A 21237-nucleotide genomic window follows, 5' to 3' on the forward strand; every position below is an offset into this window, starting at 1 on the left:
AGTCTATTCCACACACACACACACACACACACACACACACACCACAAAGTGAGAATGACCAAACCAATTATTTCCAGCACATTTGCCTATCTTTATTCTTCATAAAGGAAGATGTGTTATTGGTCAAAGTGACTCTACCACTTTTGCAAGGGATATCACAGGTGCATCACTGATATTAATCCATGGCTCTGTTCATAGTCCTCTCCCATGCTCTATCTTTTTACCAGAATGCAACCTCAATTTTTGTTCTGCATAAGTCATAGATAGCTTGAGATCAAAATATGGTTTGAAGCTTTTGTTCTAAAAGATAGATTCCTCTTTCTTCCCTGGGCACTGAGTAAATATTTTCCTTAGTATCAACTATAGTAATCCAAAAAATCAATGGAATTCATCTCAACATTAACATACAAACTACCCGTAGACTGACTGGGTCTATAATAGTTGGGACTTGCAACTGGATTTAGGACAGAAAGAGAAAGGTGTGTAAGGAAAGGGGAGAGTGAGGAAGGACATGGTGGCACAAAGAAAGCCTTCAGTTTTAAAATATAATCCCTACCAGATTGCCCATGCAACATCAAAATGTTCCTCTATCCTGTCCTAGGGAGCAAGTATGATGTAGTGGTTTACATGTTGAGCTACATCTGCAGGAGACCAGGGTTTGAGTCCCTGTCCAGTCATGGAAACCCACTGGGTGACCGTGGGCAAGTCACATTCTCTCTGCCTCAGAGGATGAAATGACAAACCAAGAAATCCCATTATACTTTCACCTTGTGTTACCTGTTGATTTATGACAACCCCATAAATTTCATGGGTTTTCTTAGAGGAGAAATATTCAGAGATGGTTTTGCCAGTTTCTTCCTCTGAAATATAGCCTAGAGCATCTGGTATTTGTTGGTAGTCTCTCATCCAAGTACTAACCAGGGCTGACCCTGTTTACCTTCAAGATCAGATGGGATCTGCGGCCTTTTGGATATTTATGGTCACTATAAACTATTTGGAGTCATGCCACTGCCACTGCCACCCCTGCCTTAGACCCATATTGCAATGGCATGCATGTTTGTTTGTGGCAACTGAGCTTTCCTACTCATTGAGTTCCAGCAGCACATGCCAGCAGAAATTAATTGTAACTATTTTCTGCAGTTATACATGTGTGTGCCTTAAAGAGCAAGAGATAGCTTGGATCAATCCAAATACATTATTCCTGCAAACCATGTTATAATGACTATTCAGCTTCTCAGCTACTTATATTTATATTCTGCTAGTTTCTGCTTGTCATTTTCATTGTCTTAGAACTATTCCCCTGTAATCTGTGAGAGGATTAAAATTGCTGGACAACATAGACAATTTTCCTTCTTTTCTTTTAAAAAATGTGGTTTACACTGGGTCCTCTCAGCTCCTAATTCTTGTGTAATAATGAAATAGGGATGGTGGGATAGACCAATTACACACAATGTTTTCCCCTATCAATTGATTTATATCACAGTAAGGTTTTATCTTCCATTGTTATCCCTTTGTAGAAAAGGAACACCTTGCCTTATTTTTGCTTGGCACGTGTGTGTGTATTTTTCAATCCCTCTTATTTTATAAGCTTTAAACATGCACACAGGTGAATGAAACTGTACATATTAACCTGGGAACTGTTCATATTTCATCTGACTAAGCATTCTGTGTTATGGATATCAAACCTCCAGTCCATTTCACCATATTCATTTGTCTACGCTTGGCTTTTTTTTTTGGGGGGGGGGGGAGGGGAGGAACTGTCTTATTACAAATATTGTATGTACAGCGCTGTGTAAATTTACAGCGCTATATAAATAAAGCTTAATAATAATAATAATAATAATAATATGTCTGAGAAACAAGAAGATGCAAAAGAGCAGTGAACTTTGCATTCACATAGTGGTATGCTGTATATTTTGTTTTTTGTTTACCATGATGTGTTTGAGAAACAAGAAGATGCCAAAGAGCACTGAACTAATCCATTTGCATTCAGGTAGTGCTATCCTGTACATTTTGGGTTTTTGGTCTACCGAGATAGGTTTGAGAAACAAGAAGATGTAAAAGAGCCGTGAAGCAATGCATTTGCATTCAGACGGCGGTATCCTATGCATGCCTACTCGAGAGTCAGTCCCACTTTCTTCCAAAGGCCTCCATCAAAAGGGAAATGTGCAAATACAGGACTGAAACCACAGAATACATAAGCTCAATGGATGGTTACGAAATCAGGTGCAATGGGGAATAGGCATTTAAAAAGCGTGTGTGTGTGTGTGTGTGTGTGTGTGTGCCATCTCTTTGCATTTTCTTCCCCTGCCTTGTCTTATTAGTGCCACAAAACATGTTCGACCATGTTTGACAAGTAGCAACAGCCAGATAGCCCAAGACCAATGGGCTTTTCATGTCAGCCATGAAGGCTTTGACGTGGAATGTACTACCAGAAGCCAAGGGAAGGGGGGAGGCGGCAGAAATAGAGCCCCTTGCCATTGGCAACTGCCTGCTGGCCCTTGCTCCTCCAGCCCCAGGGGCAGATCCCTGTTGAGGGCTTGGGGCTGCTAGCTCCGGAGGCGTCCTGCCAGGGGAGCTGTGGAGCCAATCTGCTTGGACTGAGGCGGGATCCCCCTCCCTGGACTCCTGCTGCCTCCTTCTTTGGCAGCCCCCCCCCTTGCTCTGCTGACTCAGTAGTGCCTTAGTCTGCTGCCTGGCTCCTTCGCTTGCCACTGCTCTCGCTGGACCTCTTTGCCTCCGCAGCCTCTTCAGCCTCCGCACCCCCCACCATGGCTAAAACTGCGATGGGTAAGGAACCCACCTCTCCTCTGGGTCTTCCTCCCTCCATCCCACCTTCTCTTCCCCATCTAGACACCCTCAACCTTCTGCTGCCATTCAGGTTGCTCTAGGCAGGCGATTCAGATCGGATTGGGGGCAATACAACATCAACTTTGCCATTATTCTCAGCATTAGGGTGCTTGGATTGCTTGGCTTTTCGTGGCGGCGGTTTTGAAGCCTAAACTGGAAGGAGGGGGGGGGGATCGGTAGATGCATGGAAAGGTTTGTCTCTTTCGGGTTTTGCAGCCCTAGTCGCAGAGAAATTTAGGCGGGGTATTGATGCGTTAATCCGAGATTAGCCTAGTCTTTCTTTTTAGGGGTACATTGGTAAACACTGTAGGAAAGGAATTGACAGCCAGAAGGCTTGGGGGGGGGGGATAAATAAGGATATAATAAAATAAAATGAATTTGCTCTGCCTTTGGTTTTGAATGGGCCCTTCTTACCAGATGATGATGATGATGATGACCCAAACTCACATCTTCCGGGGTTTGGGATTTGGTCATCATTTCACCGAAGGGCCCCGAGTTCTGCCACAATGCCTTTGCTGAACCTCAGCCGTCTAGACAGCAGGCGGAAGGCAAAAGGGAGAGCATTGTATTTATTTATACTCATATATATTATTCTTTCCTGCACGGGACAAGAAAGGAGGTAGCCTCTCAGGGACGCTTGTTGCAAATAAATCGGTCAATCCATCAAAAGCAGGTGAGGGGGAGGGGAGATGGGGATGGGGCTGCCCCACCTTACAATTTCTTTGTGTTAAAAGCAAAAGGATGGCTGGTTGGGGCAGGTTCTTCCTCTTTCTTTCTCTTTTTCTTTCCCCCTTTCCCTCGCCTGCCCCCTCCCTGCCATGCAGGGTGAGGGTCTCAGGGTGTGTGTGTGTGTGTTTGTGTGTGTGTCTTTCTTTGTGTAAGGCGGGGGCTCCGGGCGTTTCCAGCCAGAGGAGCGCGCCGCCACCAGGCACAATGCAGACCGACCCCACCCAGCTCTGCTGCTGCTGCTGCTGCTGCTGCTGCTGCTGCTGTTCTTCATAGGCGGGCTGGGAAAAGCTCTTCCTCTCCCCCAGCCCTACACACCTAGAGACCCCCTTCTTGTAGCCCTGGCAGCCTGGAAGCAAAAGGGAGGGGCTGGAAGGCATCCAAGGCAATCCACTTCGCCTTTTTCCAGAGGGTACCTCTGTGGACCGCGCCTTCCCTTTTAGCTTGGTGTGATCAGTGTGCAAAGAGATCTTGGAGCAGGTGCTCTTGTAGATGATGAGTATGCAAAGGGATCTTGGGGCTGATTCTCTTGTATGCAAGATTATGAGTGTGCAAATCTTGGGGCAGATTCTCTTACAGATGATGAGTATGCAAAGGGATCTTGGAGCAGAATGAAAGGAAGAAGGTGGGAGCATGAGCTTTGGTAGACTTAAGCCTACTCCTTCAGCTGCAGGTCTCTCCCTAGACTTTCCACTCCACCGCATGCATCTGAGGAAGTGGGCTCAAGTCTACCAAAGCTCATGCTCCCACCTTCTTCCTTTCCACTGAGTCTCAAAGGTGCAAGCAGATCCCATTGCACAGTGGTTTCCCAGACATACACAGCTAGGTCTTGGGATGGTTGCATTATGGTTAGGTTTGAATCTTGTTATTTCTTTGCCTCCTACCACCTGGTTAAAGATGCAGCACCTTGTATCTTGGTCTTGAATCACCTTGTACCTTGTATCACTGTGTATCTTGTATCACCTCAGATCTTGGTCTTGTGTCTTGTATCACCGGATTAGAGATGTATCTCCCATTTAAAGATGGGAACAGACCCATAAGTAGGTCATCAGCTTTGGTCCTCTTCTTCCCCTCCTCTGATCCCTGGAGCTTCCCCCTCTCCAGTTTTCTCCTACCAGTTTCTCTAATACCTCCCTGGCCCCGTGGCTATTTTGTCTCATCGGAGCAAAAGCAGAATTTTATTTTTATTTCCCCTCCTTTCCTGCAGACTCAACATATCCCAGCAGCCACACCCCTATTGCAGTGTTCCAAAATACTCCTAGGGAGTGGAAGGGGGGCATATAAGAAACCAGGCTTTCTGGAGAATTATCCCAAGAGGGGAGGGATGGCTCTGAGATGAGAAAAATGCCCTCATTTAGTCTGGTTTAGAGGAAGACCGTGGTTGGCATCCCCTTTTATTCTCCTCATCCTTTACCTCTCTCTCCTCTTGCTACTGGTGTTGGGTCTCCCCCGCCCAAATCTGCAATAAAACAGAAATTGCAGTGGGGCAGGGTCAAAAAGGAATGATTGCCCATCCCCATCACACACGTTGAAGGGGACAGATCTTTCCAGCCTTTTTTTTTTCCTTCTCCCTTTGCAAAACAATGGGAAAAACAATCTATGGGAACTGGAAGAGGCATGGGTTCAAAAATCTGTTCACCTGAACAGACACAGGGCTGGTCTTATCCACTGGGGAGTTGCAAGGGAGTCCTTTCCACTATTGGCTCTCCCCCCCCCCCCCCAGAAACAAAAGCTTTGTCACTGAGGCTGGTCATCCTCTGCTGGCTGTTTTCTTGACCTCTCGCTCTCCTGATTCAGAATTAGTATGGATGCCTGATGGTTGCCTTTTTATGAAATGCTGCCCCTTTGGGGGGTTTAGGAATGCTTCCTGCCATGGGAAAGCCATGGCAAAGAGGGCTTTGTTGTTCCTGAGGGAAGTGCGTGAGACAGCTGTTTATGGAAATCTAGTCAGACAGAAGCCAAAAGAGTCTGGCCAGCCCTGCAGTGCTGGGCTCATCCTCTTCCCTTCCTTTTCCTTCCTTCCTTCCTTCCTTCTTTCCTTCCTTTCTTCCTTCCTTCCACAGCAACAGGGTAATCGCTATTGATAATTTGTCCTCTGTCAGAGATGGATTGCTGCTGCAGGAGGCCTCTGCTCAGAATGCTGTTGCCATAGCCAGGAAAATAGTCCTTCCGTGTCTGATGAAGGAGCTATAGCGTATAAGCCTAAATGCAGCCAAAATGTTAGTGGTAATCCTTGAATGCACCCACAGTTCCAGTGATGAATCCAGCAATGGCACCCTATTATTCCACCCCTTTCTTGCCAAGAGTCTAATTTGCCAGCCAAAGTAAATGCAAGATAATTAATCACCTCACCTTATCAACAGTCCTTTCATCCTTTTTCCTCTTTAAATTACAGTATATATAGCTGTCGTGTGCTAGCTGGAAGGGGCGGGGTGCATAAGACTGATTTGGAAAAATAATTCTCCATTTTTTACTCCACTAAATGTGGATGAAAAGGGTATGGCTGCCATATTTTTCCTCACCAGGTTTCTGTGTTTTACCTATGAAAAGATACCATGATAAGGAAGAGCAGCGTCTGTTGAATTTTAATCTTTTAATGCAGCTGTTGAAAGCACAGATGTTCTCTTGGAAATAAAAAATGTTAGTATTCTCCAGATAATATCCTAATGTAGGAAGGTGAAGGTGATGTTCTAGAGAAAACCGAGAAATAGCTCTCCTCTCACTACTGGGGAAAACACTAGCTGTTGTTTGAAACAGAAGGTTACTCATTGTTTTTTGTGTTTTTCAGAATAAATGTGTCACAGAAAATTAAATATGTAAGAGGAATACTGATATGTGATGAACAAAATACAGACTTTTCAATAAATGCATACTATTAGTAAGGTATGCCAACCTTCTATCATGCTTGCAGCAGCTTAGAAGAACAGCTCATTGACAGCGACATGAATTCTGAGCTTTGCAGATCAACCAAGGATGCATCTACAATGTAGAAATAATGCATTTCTACCAATTAGTTTTAGGGAGTGTACACTGCAGAAATAATGCAGCTTGACACTACTTTGGTCATGGCCTCATCCTGCAGAACCCTGAGATTTGTAGTTTTTTGAGGCACAGCCCTCTTTGACAAAGAAGGTTAAAGACCTTCCATAGGTTTCCATAAGATGGAGCTACAGCACTTAAAGTGGTGTCAAACTGCATTATTTCTACACTGCTGATGCACTCCCAGTTGTCTTCACTGACTTCATTCCTGAGGAGAGATGTGCCAAGGGATCTCACAGGCCTGGAAATAATATGATCTGACCTGGGGCCCTTTCATACTCCACAGTTATAGCCCTGCGATTCCACCTTAGTTGCCATGACCACATCAATGGAATCCAGGTTTAGTAGTTTCCTGAGGCACTAGAAGTCTCTGGTTGAGAATTCTAAACACCTTCCCTAAACTGCAAATCCCCAGATGGAAATTTGGCCTCAAGATGGAACCACAGTGGAATCATAGCATGAGAGCTGTGTAGTATGAAAGGGGCCCTGAAAGCAATGCTGCAAATCCAAGTCAAGTCAATGTAGGTTACGGGTACTGAATAAGGAAGATAAACATTTATATTCTCTTTGTATATAAGGGAGGAATCTAACTGAATAAAGGACCATGTTGCTGGGTAAGATGTGAAGAACAGGACAGAAGCCTGTATAGAATTTACCAAGCACAGAACTATATGATGGTGAGGGCCTTTCCAAATTCTTGCCACACCATCTGTTGTTACTCAGATGCTGTAAGTTCTTTGAACATGAAAGTGCAATTCAATGAACAATTTAGCAGCTTTTCTTGAAAACTAGTTAACAATAAGCTCCTCTAAACAAATGGTAAGTATGAGTCAGAACTTGAAAACATTGCTTAGTGGGTTCCAGTGCCCAGCAGGTATGCTGGCAGTGGGATTCTAAAAGTTGTGGTCCATTTTCCTCATACATTTCAGGGTGAACAGGAATGTACCAATGAAAAAATCATTAGATAACTAACATCAGTAAAGACAGGAAGACAATGGTAAACCTAGTTCTGTGGCACTGTCATTCTTAGAAAAGCTTTCCCTTAGCCACCTAGAGACTTGAGAATCAATGTCTGTTTAAGCAAGCTTTTAATCCACCAATGAAGCTGAATATGATCTAAACTTGATTTATTAACTTTTGGTCCTGTATTTTTATTTTTATGGTGCATTACTTTTATCGTTTGGTAGATACTGTAGCTGATTCAGGTTGTCTTTTTTTATGGAAGAGGAAGATATTAAGAATAAAATTAATGATTTATGATTTTCTGAGAACATAATCTAAATATCATTTGAGTTTTTCTAATTGTCCTGTGATCTTTTGTTGCTGGTTTTGATCATTTGTAATGTTATTTTCTTGATGTGTTAAAACCTTGTTGTTTATCCAATTGCATGTTCATGTTGCTTAACTTCCAGACTATTATAACTTTTGTTCTAGATACATCTATTATATGCAGTCCCAGCGTGTGGAGAATTATTTTTAAAAAGATTGAATATAATGCCATGCTAAAGTTATCCATGACTATCCAGTTGGTCCCAAAGCATCTTCTAAACACTATTCGGTTATGAATGGCACTAGCATGCCACTACATTAATTCTGCTTAAAAGTAACTTTCCAAGTGCTGCAGTCAACATGATCCAACCAATGTTAACCATGTTTAAAGTCCCACTGATTTAAAGTTTTAAGCACATGCTTAATTCTCACACTTAAATCAATAGCTGAAGATTTTTCTCAATGCTTTCCAAACATGAAAAAAATTCAGCATGGCCTAACATGTAGTTTGCAATGCAATGGAGCTTAGTTTCAAGAAAATCTGTATAGAAATGAAGCCTTAGAGTTAAAAACATGGTTGAGTGCTTAGTTTTCATCCTGTTTCATGTGGCTTCCTATACAAGCTTCAAAAGCCCTCTGCAAACAGTCAGCTCATATCTTTGGAAGGAGACATCTGTCCCACATCCAGCAGTCTGCTGAGCAGAAGGAAAGAGGGAGAGAGAAAGAAATAAAGGGAGACTCCACCCACTGCTGCCTCATGGCCTCCAAATCCTGATAAACTGTGCCCAGTGGAATATGACTCTCAATTAAACACACACACACACACACACACACACACACACACACTGTTTACTTTCTACACATGCTAATGGATTGTATCTTGTCAACCAACTATATTAATGTCAGTTTATGAAATTATTAGCCTTGATGTGGGAAAACTTATTAGGCTACAACCCTTAATTCATACCTGCAATGCTTCAGTGTCCAATTTGTACATCATAGCCAATTCCATGGAAATGTGCTGATATTTTGGATCATGTTGTTTCCATTAAACAATAGGGTAAAATGTGGCAGAAATGTATCTAGAGCTTGACCCATAAGAGTTCATTATTTCATGAGTCTTTGACATTGTTATTTTTAGGTTTTTTGTTTTTTTACTATCAGTCTTCAAAAGAGGTCAGTGGACTGTGCACAGTTAATAAGCATAATAAATAATAATAAATATTTTTTAAATTTTTATCCCGCTTTTTGCCAAACAATCAAAGCGGCGTACAACAGACTAAAATACATTCATATATACACCTAAGCATCTGAAAATAATATTCCAAAATAAGTAAATCAGAAGTGGAAGTCTTTAGTTTTCTGAATGTTTTGGACTACAGCCCCTTACTTTATACTAAGCTAGGTCTCTTGGGGCTGAAGTTCTAACTACATTGTCATAAATCCAGTTGCCATTATTTAAAACAAACCAGCAAACAAGCTTCATTTATATACCGCTTCATACCACCTAAGCAGTTTACAACTGTAAGCTAATTTGCCCCCAACAACCTGGGTACTCATTTTAGTGACCTTGGAAGGATGCAAGCCTGAGTTAAGCTTGAGCCCTTTTGCTGGTCTTGAACCTTGTGGTTTTGAGTTAGTGACTGCTCTACAGGCATTTAATCACTGCACCATCAGGGCTCTGCAACGATCTCTTTACTGGCCTGTTCTAGAGTTCTGGAATCCAGTAGTTATGTTACATGGCCAGAGTAGAGACATTGCAGTGTCTAGTTGCTAGCATTCTTTTTTTTTAATACTTTTTTTACTGTTTTAGCCTGAGTTTACTCCTAACATCTGAAACATTTACATCTGAGATGTGAAGTATAATAATTTGGTTTTAAGATGTGTGTTCTACTCTGATTTATGGCAACCCTATCCTGGGGAGTTTTTTGTCAAGTTTTATTCAGAAGATGAGGATGACAGAGCATGACTTACCAAAAGTCATTCAGTAGGGTCCATGGCTAAAAAGGGATTTGAACCCTAATATCACAGAGTCAGTCTAGCACTCTACTGGACCACATTGGCTCATTTCAATATGTGTGTGTGTGTGCCTTCAAATCACTTGTCAATTTATGGTGACCCCATTAATTTCTTAGGATTTTCTTAAGGAAAACTCATAGGTGGTTTTGCCAGTTCCTTCCTCTGAAATATAGCCTACAGCACCTGGTCTTCATTGGCAGTCTGCCATCCAAGTACTAACCAAAGCTGGCCTGCTTAGCTTCCAGGGTCAAACAGGATCTGGTGCTTAGCTTCCCTGTTTATCTTCCAAGATCAAACATGATTAGGGTATTTAGGCCCAACACACATCATATTTATTTATGACATTCCTATTTTGCATTTTCTCCATGGTATTCAGGAAAGCAAGTTGAAAACACAAAGTCCATTATTCTCTTCCTTTGCAACTGGCTCACATCTAGACTAACAACTCATTCTAGAATGGGTTCCCACCTTTGATGCTCTAGATCAGGGGTCAGCAACCTATGGCCCATGAGCCGGATCCGGCCCGGCGAGGCCTTGGGACCGGTCCTGCCGCCGATTGCAGCTCCCGCCGCACCTTATGGCCACAGCCGGCCACCCACTTCCACGTCCACCTCCTCCTCTGCCTCCTCCTTCTTCTCCACCCCCTGCGTGCTCCCTTTGGCCGCAGCCGCCCATGAGGCCAGCCAGCCAGCCAGCCACTTGCCTCCGCCTCCTTCTCCAACCTCCTCCTCCCCCGCGCATCCCCCTTGCCTTTCAGGGCCACACGCGGTCAGCTGGCCACCCACCTCCTCCTTTGCCTCCTCCTCTGCCTCCTCCTCCTCCTCCGCGACCCTGGCCCTGGCCACACGCCGGCCCAAAATGGGAGCTGGCCCCTTAAGGAGGCGGAGCCTGAGAAGAGGAAGAGGAGGAGGAGGAGCGGAGGAGGACTCTGGGCCAGAGGGAGGGCAAAGGGCTCTTTGTCTTTGGCATGAATTACAAAGCTTCCTCTTTGTAATTCGCAGGAGCAGCAGGAGAAGGGGAGGTGAGTGGCCATTTCAGGTCTCCCATAGTTTTTATTTCTTTTTTCAGGGCAGGCCTGTGTAAGAGAGTCAGTGTGGTTTGAATGTATCTATTTTTTTATTATTTTTGGTTAATTTTTATTATTTAAAATATCCAAGTCTCCCTTGTTTTTTATTTTATTTTTTGTTATTTTTAGTCTTAATAATATCCAAGTTTCCTTTATTTTTTATTTATTTATTTAATTTTTTTAAAAATTATTTAATTATTTATTTTTTGGCTTCGGCCCCCCAGTTGTCTGAGGGACAGCAACCCGGCCCCCGTCTCAAAAAGGTTGCCTACTCCTGCTCTAGATGTTCTGGATTGTTGACTAGTGTTTCTGGGAACTGAAGTCAAAAGAAACTGGAGGACCAAAGGCTGAGAACCACTGCTCTAGAAGGTCACTAAAAGTATAGGTAGTGACAAAATCAGGAATCTGAACCCGAGTCTGCCCAGTATTAGTTTACACTAGGGTGAAAATCTTGGATATTGTTGTTGGACTATATGTCCTAGCATCCCTAGCCAATTGTGTGAAATGCTGGCATTTGCAGTCCAAGATCATTTGGAGGGTTGTACATTGCCCTCCACTGCTCTGTGACATAGTAGCTTTTCTTCCTTCTTTCGTTGTTTTCCTGCCTAAAATAAATTCTTCCAGGAATGCAAAATGCTGTATTAGTTCTGGTAAAGGACACAGAATGAATCTATTTCCATATAAAATCAAAGCAATTAACCCATCAAAGAAAATCTATATTTATAATTTAATGCCTATAAATGAGAGAATTCATATACTGTGCCAATGTATGAATAAATCTGACACAATCTATTTCTTCTTTTAAAAAGCCGTGCCGCCCCCATTCTCCAATATACAAAATGTTATTCTTCTTGTTGTTATGTACCATCAAGGTGACTTTGACTTATGGTGGCCCTATGAATAAGAGACCTCCAGAAGATCCTGTTATTAAGCATTCTGCTCAGGTTTTGCAAACTGAGGGCCATAGCTTCCCATCTGTTAAGTGGTCCTCCTCTTTTCCTATTGCCTTCAGCTTTTATCGGCATTATTGCCTTTCCAGTGAGTCATGTTTTCCCCTAATATGCCCAAAGTTCTATAATCTCACTTCAGTCATTTTTGTTTTTATTGGGAGTTTGGGATTCATGTGCTATTGGACCTATTTGTTTGACTCTGGTGGTCTACTGTAACCATAAGGTTCCCCTCACACCCAATACCATTGTGTCAGTCAGCTTTTGCTCAAATCTTATAACCCCTACACATGATAGTGGCAGTTTGCAGAATAATATGGGAATGTGCGTCCATCTTAAAGAGTAGAATTTGAGTAAGAAGTATTAAACTATCTGCCTTCTGATCAATGACTTAATTCTCAGATTCCAGAAACTATCCACAGATTTTATTATTTAAATATTAATATCCTGCCCTATATCCAAAAATCTCAGGGTAGTGTACAATAAAATCAATTGAAGACAACAAATAACAAGCACAATAATTTTAAAGCCTAAAATATATATTAATCATTTAAAATATATTAATATTAATCATTTATCACTTCCAACTAAACCATTTAAAACAAGTTAAAACCATTTAAAATAATGCCAACCATGACAAATGTGGAAATTGGATAAAATCAATTAGGCCCTGCAAACTTTACTAAAATGTCATGTTTTGACTTGGCACCAGTGTCATTAGTGTTGCTGCCGATCAGCAACAGAGGGAGGCTATCCTCTAACTGAGGTGCCACAGCAGAGAAGTGAAACAGAGCAGGGAAAAAATCAAACCCATCATGGGGTAAGATTGTGAGCAGGAAAGGAATTGTTGGAGGAAGCTTCAGCATTCCTTATCCTTACCCTCTTTGCTGCCAATCACAACTTCCCACACATATCTGGATGTGGTAGACTGGTTGGTAATTAAAGGGCATGGGTCCATAGCCATCATATTTAATTTGGCCTATCCACTTCATTGATATATCCCACAGGAATGATGGCTGAGTCCAACAAAAGCACACTGGCAGCAAATTTGTGAAGGTGTTGCAATGGCCTACATAGAAATCTAGACACAACTGGATTTTGACCAGTGATTCGAAGATATACTACTTAAGGCAAAGCAAAAACATTTGGTGGTAACAGTAGCATCCAGTCTCTTGAAAACGGGATGAGAAAAGTGCAGCCTTCTAGATGTTGGTGCTGGACTGCAACCCCCAGCATTCCTCATTATTGACAGTACCAGCTAGGGCCGATGTGAGTTGCATTCCAACATCAGGAGGGACACACTTTGCTCAAACCTGCTCTAGAAACACTACGTGATAAAGTTGATTTATATAAGTCAAGAAAGTTCAGGCATATTGAACACCATCAATAGAACAAATCATCAATGAATTTTGTTTTTTGTTTTTTGTTTTTTTTATTAAATTTTAAAACACAGCCAACAAAGAGACAACAAACAATACAGAAAACATTACATATACCATTCACATACAATACATACACAAAATAACTTTCCATTAAAAAGACTTCCGAAGTCACCTAATAGCTGATTCATAAATCCTGTATCTTAACTGTATACCTTTTTGTAACTTTGCTTGTACTTTAATGCATACCCTTCAACTATATATGATCTTTTTAATGTCTTTGTAATATTTATATCACATTCCATAATATAATACAAAATGATACAAGCTTCTCTTTCAAAGTCTTTACAGCTTTACATGTCCGATATGCTTTAGAAAATATTACAAAATTTTGCAGCTTCATCCAAATTTTGTTCTGTTTCTCAGTAAATTTCCATGTGTTCTGTACCAGAGTCTTTACCCTACTTTTCTTTTATGTAATCTATTATTTTCCCCCATTCATCCATTTTAGTATCTTTTGCTTCTTTATTTAATTTTTTTGACAGGATATCTATTTCCAACATATCTAATAATTTGATAATCCATTCATCTATATGCACTTCCATCTTGATTTTCCAGTACCTTGCATATACCAATCTGGCCGAAGCCAGCATGTAAAATATAATATTTCCATATTTTTCCTCTACTTTCGACACTAACATATTTAACAGTCATCAATGAATTTTGAAGGAGAAATTCTACAAGTACATTTTCAAGTCAAGACAGACAGTGAAGTAACAGGAAAATATTTGTAATGTTCTCCTGTGTGCTTCATTCCAGTGAAGTATAAATGCATACATATATTTCCCACAATTTAGCTAAACAACTTACACAGCCAAATTCTTTTAGCAGTTGTTGAGACCACTAATTGCTAAGCTCACTGAATTTAATTAGTGAAGGATTGTACTCAATGAATTAATTAGTGGTTTCACTGGATGGATGACATCCTGTTTGTGACATACACAAATGTAAATCCAACTTATGCTTGCATATGCCTTGGGGGGGGGGGTCATCAGAGACACTGGACCAAAAGTGCCTGACAACCCACCTTCTTTGACCACCCCATCCATGGCTAGTGGCTAGTGGAGAGCGGGGGACAATTGATAATCACCTGCCTATGTGACATTTGCTACATGGACAATGGTGAAGGTGTCTTCTGGGCCTTCTGATGATCCTTCAGAAGTCCTGGAAGAAGGCACTGTTTGTATCACACTCATGGGGGGCACAGGGGAGAAGGTTATTCCTGGCAGAGCAGAGAGTAATGTTTCATAGTTCCAGCATTTAGGGAATTTACAATATATCTGATGTAGGATCTTGGCTGAAAGCTCTCTTTTTTCTTATCTGTAAGGTTTAACTCCATTTCAAAATGGAACTTCATGACATGGAAGGATATGCATGAATAGGGTAAGGTATTTAAAACATAACCTACTTAAAATAAGGTTATTTTAAGTAGTTTATATTTTAAATATTTTACCCTATTCATATTCATTTAAATATTTTACCCTATTAAAATAAGGTTATTTTAAGTAAACTGTGTGAAAGCCAAGTGTGATGTAGTGGTTTGGACTATGACTCTGGAGATTAGGATTCAAATTCTGGCTCAGCCATGGAAACCCACTGAGTGACCTTGGGCAAGTCACATTCTCTCATTCTCAGAGCATGGCAATGACAAACCTCTCTGAAGAACTTGCCGAGAAAGTGATAGGTTTGCCTTAGGTTCACCGTAAGATGGAAGTGACTTGAAAGCACAAAACAACAACAAGAAAAAGAAGAGTGAAGAGACTTTTAAAACAAAGAGCAACTCCTGGAAACACTATTGCCAGAAGCACTTTTTTTCATTGCCAAGGATATTGCCATTTTCTGCTGCTTGGCAGAGGACATATACTCACTAGGTTCAGTAGTTATATCTATCCCCATTATTAGTCTTCATTCCAAGTGTTATAAATCCTTTTCTCTAGACCGTATCTGCAATTAAGACATTCATATTTTAATTGTCAAGAATTTGTTCAAATGAAAATTTGGAATTGTAGTTTGAGGAAGTGCTAATAATTTGGTTTGAGCAGGTGTGTGCAGCCTGCAGCTCTCTGTCTAATTTCAAAAGCCCTCTGAATGTCATCCATGGAGGTTCTGGAAAGACAGGCCTGTTACAGACAGCCAAAATAAAGCTGCTTCGAGTCACAGTGGAGGTGTGGGGTTTCAATGATGCATGCATCCTAAGAGTCCAGAAGCCACATCAAAGCCACGCTCCAGTCCTTAGGGCTGGAGCGTGGCTTTAGTGCGACTTCTGGACTCTTAGGACGCATGCATCATTGAAACACCATATCTCCACTGTGACTCGAAGCAGCTTTATTTTGGCTGTCTGTAACAGGCCATAGATCTCTTTCTCTCCACCCACCAGCAGCTTGCTGGGAAGGAAGGAAGACAGAAATGGATAGGGGAGAAAAGATATTTACATTTTTATTTTTTTGTGGGTTTTTAGGCTATGTGGCATCAGAGAAGATGCCAGCCACAAATGCTGGTGAAACGTCAGGAAGAAAATCTCCTAGGACATGGCCACATAGCTCGAAAAACCCACAAAAAACTATGGATGCCGGCCATTAAAGCCTTTGACTTCACATTGTTTACATTTTGCCAAAGGAATGAGAGACAAGAAAAAAGTGGAACAGAGAAAAGGAGAGGGAACCAGGGGTGGCTGCTGGCTTTTATTGCATTGGGACTGTGAATTTGCTCTGGGTTTTAGCAATCCAAAGATCTAAATCTTAACCCCACAATTGGTTCAGAACCTTGGACAGATCCTTTAAAGCAGAGCTTCTTTGAGCTATCTGATGAGGCAGATCAGCCAGTGAAGCAGGGTGTGAGTGTATGTTCCCGCAATGAATTTCATAGTGCTTTCTTAGCAAAGAATACTCAGAGGTGGTCTTGCTAGCTCTGAAATATAGCCTAGGGCACCTGGTGGTTTCCCATCTAATTACTAACCATGGCAGACTATGCTTAGCTTCCAAGATCACAACAGATGTGATGCATTTTGGGGCATTTAGGTGATGCACCAGAGACCAGTAACATATTTCTGTCTTATTATTATCACTTTCCCATAATTTCCTCAAGAGTCATCAAGGAGTGACAGTTGATGGCTTGCAGATGGACACTGGTCTGCAAGCCACTGCTTTAAGCAGCACTACCCTGAAGCTGACATTTAAATGGAGAGCAGATTCACTGGCCCACTGACATAGGCACCACCAGCCCATTGATGGCAGTTAGGCCTCACGGGATAACTCAGGAGAAATTGCTGCCTTTGACAGAAAGAAGGTTCCCCACTCCCATCACAGAACTAGAATTCACAAGGTTTCCTTGCAAGAGCAGAATGGTTAAATCAGTTGATGTGCATAGTTTGGATATTGGGGGTGGAGGGAGCGTATGAACAAAATACTTTTTTGATAACTGTTTCCAATCTATCCACCAGGGAAGTACCTACACTGCACAAATGTAGTAGTTTGACAGACACCTGGGAATAGTAGTTCAGTGAGTTGATTGAGTTCCTCAGCATTCTAGCCTGATCCCCTCAACTACCAAGTTAGAGGTTTTTGGAAAAGAAGTCCAACTACCTTATGAAACTGTAAATCCCAGGACAGAGCCATGGCAGTCAAAGTGATATCAGACAACTTTATCTGTGCACTACCCCAGACAATTGTGCAAACAGTGTCCCTATACACTTTGAAAACAGGTATCAATAATGGAATATTATGGCCTAGTAACTTGAATACCTTGAAGATCCATGGTTTCATCAGTGCAGGTACTCCCTTCAAAAATACAAATTGTAACTATTCCAAACCATAGTTGTGCTAATTAGTTACTCCTGTAACCCATTCATTTCCTGGTAGCAAAGCTTCCTGTTGATAAATATCTCTGTAGGCTTGTCCTCAGATGACAATTGCACCGTATACCACTGGAGCCAAATTTGAAGCCTTTCCAGTTTATAGAACTTGGCAGAGCTTGTGCTCTGCTGGCACATCATTGAAGAAAGGTCACTTCTATGCCATGATGAAGCAGCAGAAATTTAAAATCTACTAGAATTAGCCCCTGCCTATCACTTATTCATCAACATCTTTGCCTAAAGCTGTAAAGGTTTTGAAAACTAGTTGTTCAGGAGATATCAAAACTGGCCTCCCATTACTTACAGATGCTACATGCCTCGCTTTGAGGGTTCCTAAGAGGAGCCAGTGTGGCATAGTGGTTTCAGTGCTGGACTACAACTCTGGAGACCAAGGTTCAATTTTCTGCTCAGCCATAAAACCCTCTGGGTGGCCTTGGGCATGTCACAGTCTCCCAGCCTCAGGGAGAAAGCAATGGCAAACCTCTTCAGAACAAATCTTGCCAAGAAAACCTCATGATAATTTCACCTTAGGGTTGCCATGTCAGAAACAACTTGAAGGGATGTGACAACAACAGACAGATACTGTGAATGGGATGGCCTAGGAGACCAACTAGGCTGTGATGGCATATACAGCCTTCCAAGGAAACTTGTTTACAATGCCTTGGTCTAAGGAAGGATTCCAACCTAGGAATGGAAAGAATGTTAAAATATATTCAACCTACTGATGAAAAAAGGGAGCACTCAGCTATTGGAAACTTCCAACAAGGGCTGCTTTCACACTGCAGAAATAATCCAATTTGACATCACTTTAACTGCCATGGCCCAATGCTATGGAATTCTTGGAATTGTAGTTTGTTTCAGCTTCATAGCTCTCTAACAGAGAAAACTAAAGGTCTCACAGAACTACACTTCCCTGAAATCCATAGCTTTTAGCCATGGCTGCTAAAGTGGAGACAAACTGGATTATTTCTGCAGTGAGGATTCAGCCAAGGAGCATACAACCATAATAAGAATCTTTGTCATTCAGCACTTTTGTGCACAGGAAAACCCAGCTGGCATTTCGGTGCAGAAAACAATATTTCCTGCACAGGAATGCCATTTCCTTCCACAGCTTCAACTGACAGGGGAAAAAACAGCAAATGAAATTCCTGTCTTGGGGGGGACCATATAGGGCAGAATAAGTCCCAAACCATAAACTTCCTCAAAATTGTGCTGTTTCAAGGACTTTCTTGTAGCAGGCTGAAAAAGAGCATAATTTGTCGTTCTTTGTTGTTGTTGTGTGTTATACAACTTCTTCAAGTTGACTCCACTTATAGCAATCATAGGCAAGTTTTATTCAGTGGAAATTAGGCATTGCTTTCCTCTGAATCTAAGAGAGTATGACTTGCCCAAGGTCACCCAGTGGGTTTTTGTGGCTGAGCAGGGATTCAAACCCTGGTCTCCTAGAGTCCTAGCCAAACACAACCACTACACACACTGGCTCCCACACATTCTTTCATGTGTGAACAAAATCTATGAAGGTTTCCATCCCTATTCCAAGCCAGTCAAGAGTGATACAGACAGGAAGTGGCCCTGATGGGAGACAATACAATTTCTCTTGTCTTGGGTTTTGGGGGAGCTTAGGTTGCCACTAAGAGATATGATACATGTTTATTTTCATTCCTAGTGTCATATGTGGTCAAATGAGTTGTGCAAATTTGTAAAACTCTAAAAAGCATCTGTATCCTCAAAAGCATAAGGTTGTTGTCAGTGTTCTTGTTCCATCTCACTGAAATATGTGATGTGTTGCAGCTCTTGTAATACTACAAAAACAGTTTTGCTTAAAACTGGTTATTTCTACCCATATATTGATTCATTTCCTTATTCCAGAACATTTTTAATGCTTCAAAAATCTGCAAAACCTATTTATCAAGCATACAGGAACATAAAATCTGAATATATGTATCCATGGCTAACATTAGCAGTCTCATTCCACTTTCAAGAGCCTGTTAATGTGCAAACCTGTGAAAACAGATGGCAGCAGTATGAGTATATATACATGAATAATCCTGGTTCTTATGACATCACTTTCAACTGGGAGAAGGGCTCACCTGTCTCCATCTCTATAAGGCTTCCAATGTGCCTTGAGTTGTTCTATGGGCACCAGTTCAGATTTGAGTGCTCTCATGATTGAACACACTGTGCATGTAAGACCTAGCAAAGACATTTGCATGGTTTGTGCATCACTGCCTCAGGCCAAACAGGAAATCTGTCTGAAGAATTATACTTCAGTAGCATATAGAATTACAACAGTGAGCTTTTATATCCTGTTTGCATATGAAAGCCATAGGTATGCTTTCCAACCTAGCAATTTGGAAGCCTAAGAAGTGTTTTATAAGGATGTCCTAGGGCCATCAAAAAACAAACCCAGGATTTTTTTTTATCTCACTTTGTGCTGTCTCTTACATCTGTGCAGTTGTGACAGAATATAATAACATTCACAGAACAGAAAAGAGACATTGGTAAGGATTATTTGGAGTTTGGGATTAACATTTTAATACAAGTTATTGAAAATGGTATTTAGAGATTATGTCATATTGTGGGGATTATTTTCTGAAAATTTGCAGTTCTTTCAGAGTAATCTGTGCTTTAAATGGCACTGTAAAACCAAGCAGTTTCAGTTCTTTATCTAGGTTAGTCAGCAATTAGACTGCTATTGTATGTTTTAGTTCAATCAATCATCATTAAAGTGGATTTTTGATGCTGTAATAGCAGGAATAAAAACAAGGAGGTTGGACTCCATGGCACTGCTAAGAACGTACTAAAAAATCTCAGTGTTACTCAAGAATCAGGAAGCTGTCCTGATTGTCTAGAAAACACATGCACAATAATTTCTCATGAGTATACTGTTACACTGAGCACTTAGGGCAGTGATGGTGAGCCTTTTAGAGGCCAAGTGTCCAAAGTGCAACCCAAAACCCACTTATTTATTGCAAAGTGCCATGTCCCTCTGGCTTTCTAGTAACAAACTCTGGCAAACTCTGTGCTGGGGCGACGGCACATGTGCCCACACAGAGGGCTCTGAGTGCCACCTCTGGCATGTGTGCCATAGGTTCGCCATCACTGACTTAGGAGTAGATGAATGTGACACATCCGTCATGCTCCTGCAGCCTCCATTCAGACAAACCAAGCCACTGAATTGTGCCCAGTGGTGCCTTTCCACTACTGCATAGCTTTAATAGAAATATTGCATCGCTTAACAAACGTCAGATCCAAAATGTTATTACATTTTGCTTTCTCAAGCTATTGTGCAAACTATTCCATCAGCCTTCTCACAAGCTACCACAAGCTGTTTGATGGGCCAATTTACACTTTGGTGTAGAAACAGTTCACCAGAAGTTGTTCCAGAAGTATTTACACATGTAATTGCACTAGTTGTGACACAGCAATGTAAACACCCTCGTACAACTCACTGCAATTTCATTTGGTTAGGTGTTCCTTGCATGAATGCTGGTTACTCTGGTAGCAGTTGCATAAGCTTTAATGGAACCACCCAACCTCCCGACATTTTTTGCTACTGATTTTTAAACACACACACACACACACACACACACACACACACCAAGATTAACAATAAATCAATACAGCTGGGGCAAGGGGAGAAAAAGAAAAATAAGTAAATAAAGAAATCCATAATTATGTTAGTGAATATTGAATACAACCCACTGTCTTTTTAAAATCCATTTGCCTTCCTACTACTGTTGGCTTCTGGTGATATCTTTCAATAATAATAATAATAATAATAATAATAATAATGCCTTATTTATAAAGTGCTATAAATTTACACAACACTGGACATAACAATCAATTAAAATAGATAAAATAAAATAAACCTGCATATGGCATACATTCTATGAAAATAATTAAACATAATATATATTAATACATTTTAACGTTCAAACAATAACATATAGGATACAACAAATTAAAATAAACATTGGATAACAATCATGTAATGTCTGGGAAAGCTTCCCTGAACAGTATTGTCTTTAA

The 21237-nt window shown here is 41.2% G+C and overlaps 1 protein-coding gene across 1 annotated transcript in view; it reads left to right on the forward strand.

Moving 5' to 3' along the window:
* Positions 1–2666: 2666 nt before the first annotated feature.
* The window catches only part of STMN2 (stathmin 2), a 42128-nt gene continuing 23557 nt past the window's right edge, over positions 2667–21237 (forward strand). Inside the window, exon 1 of the mRNA XM_089517512.1 lies at positions 2667–2790. Within this exon, the coding sequence (XP_089373638.1) occupies positions 2772–2790 (19 nt within the window). The 5' untranslated portion in view covers positions 2667–2771. The remainder of the gene's footprint in view (positions 2791–21237) is intronic.

Source organism: Sceloporus occidentalis, unplaced genomic scaffold (genome assembly GCF_023333645.1).
Source record: "Sceloporus occidentalis isolate IW3139 unplaced genomic scaffold, rSceOcc1.0.p SCAF_3, whole genome shotgun sequence".
Lineage (NCBI taxonomy): Eukaryota > Metazoa > Chordata > Lepidosauria > Squamata > Phrynosomatidae > Sceloporus > Sceloporus occidentalis.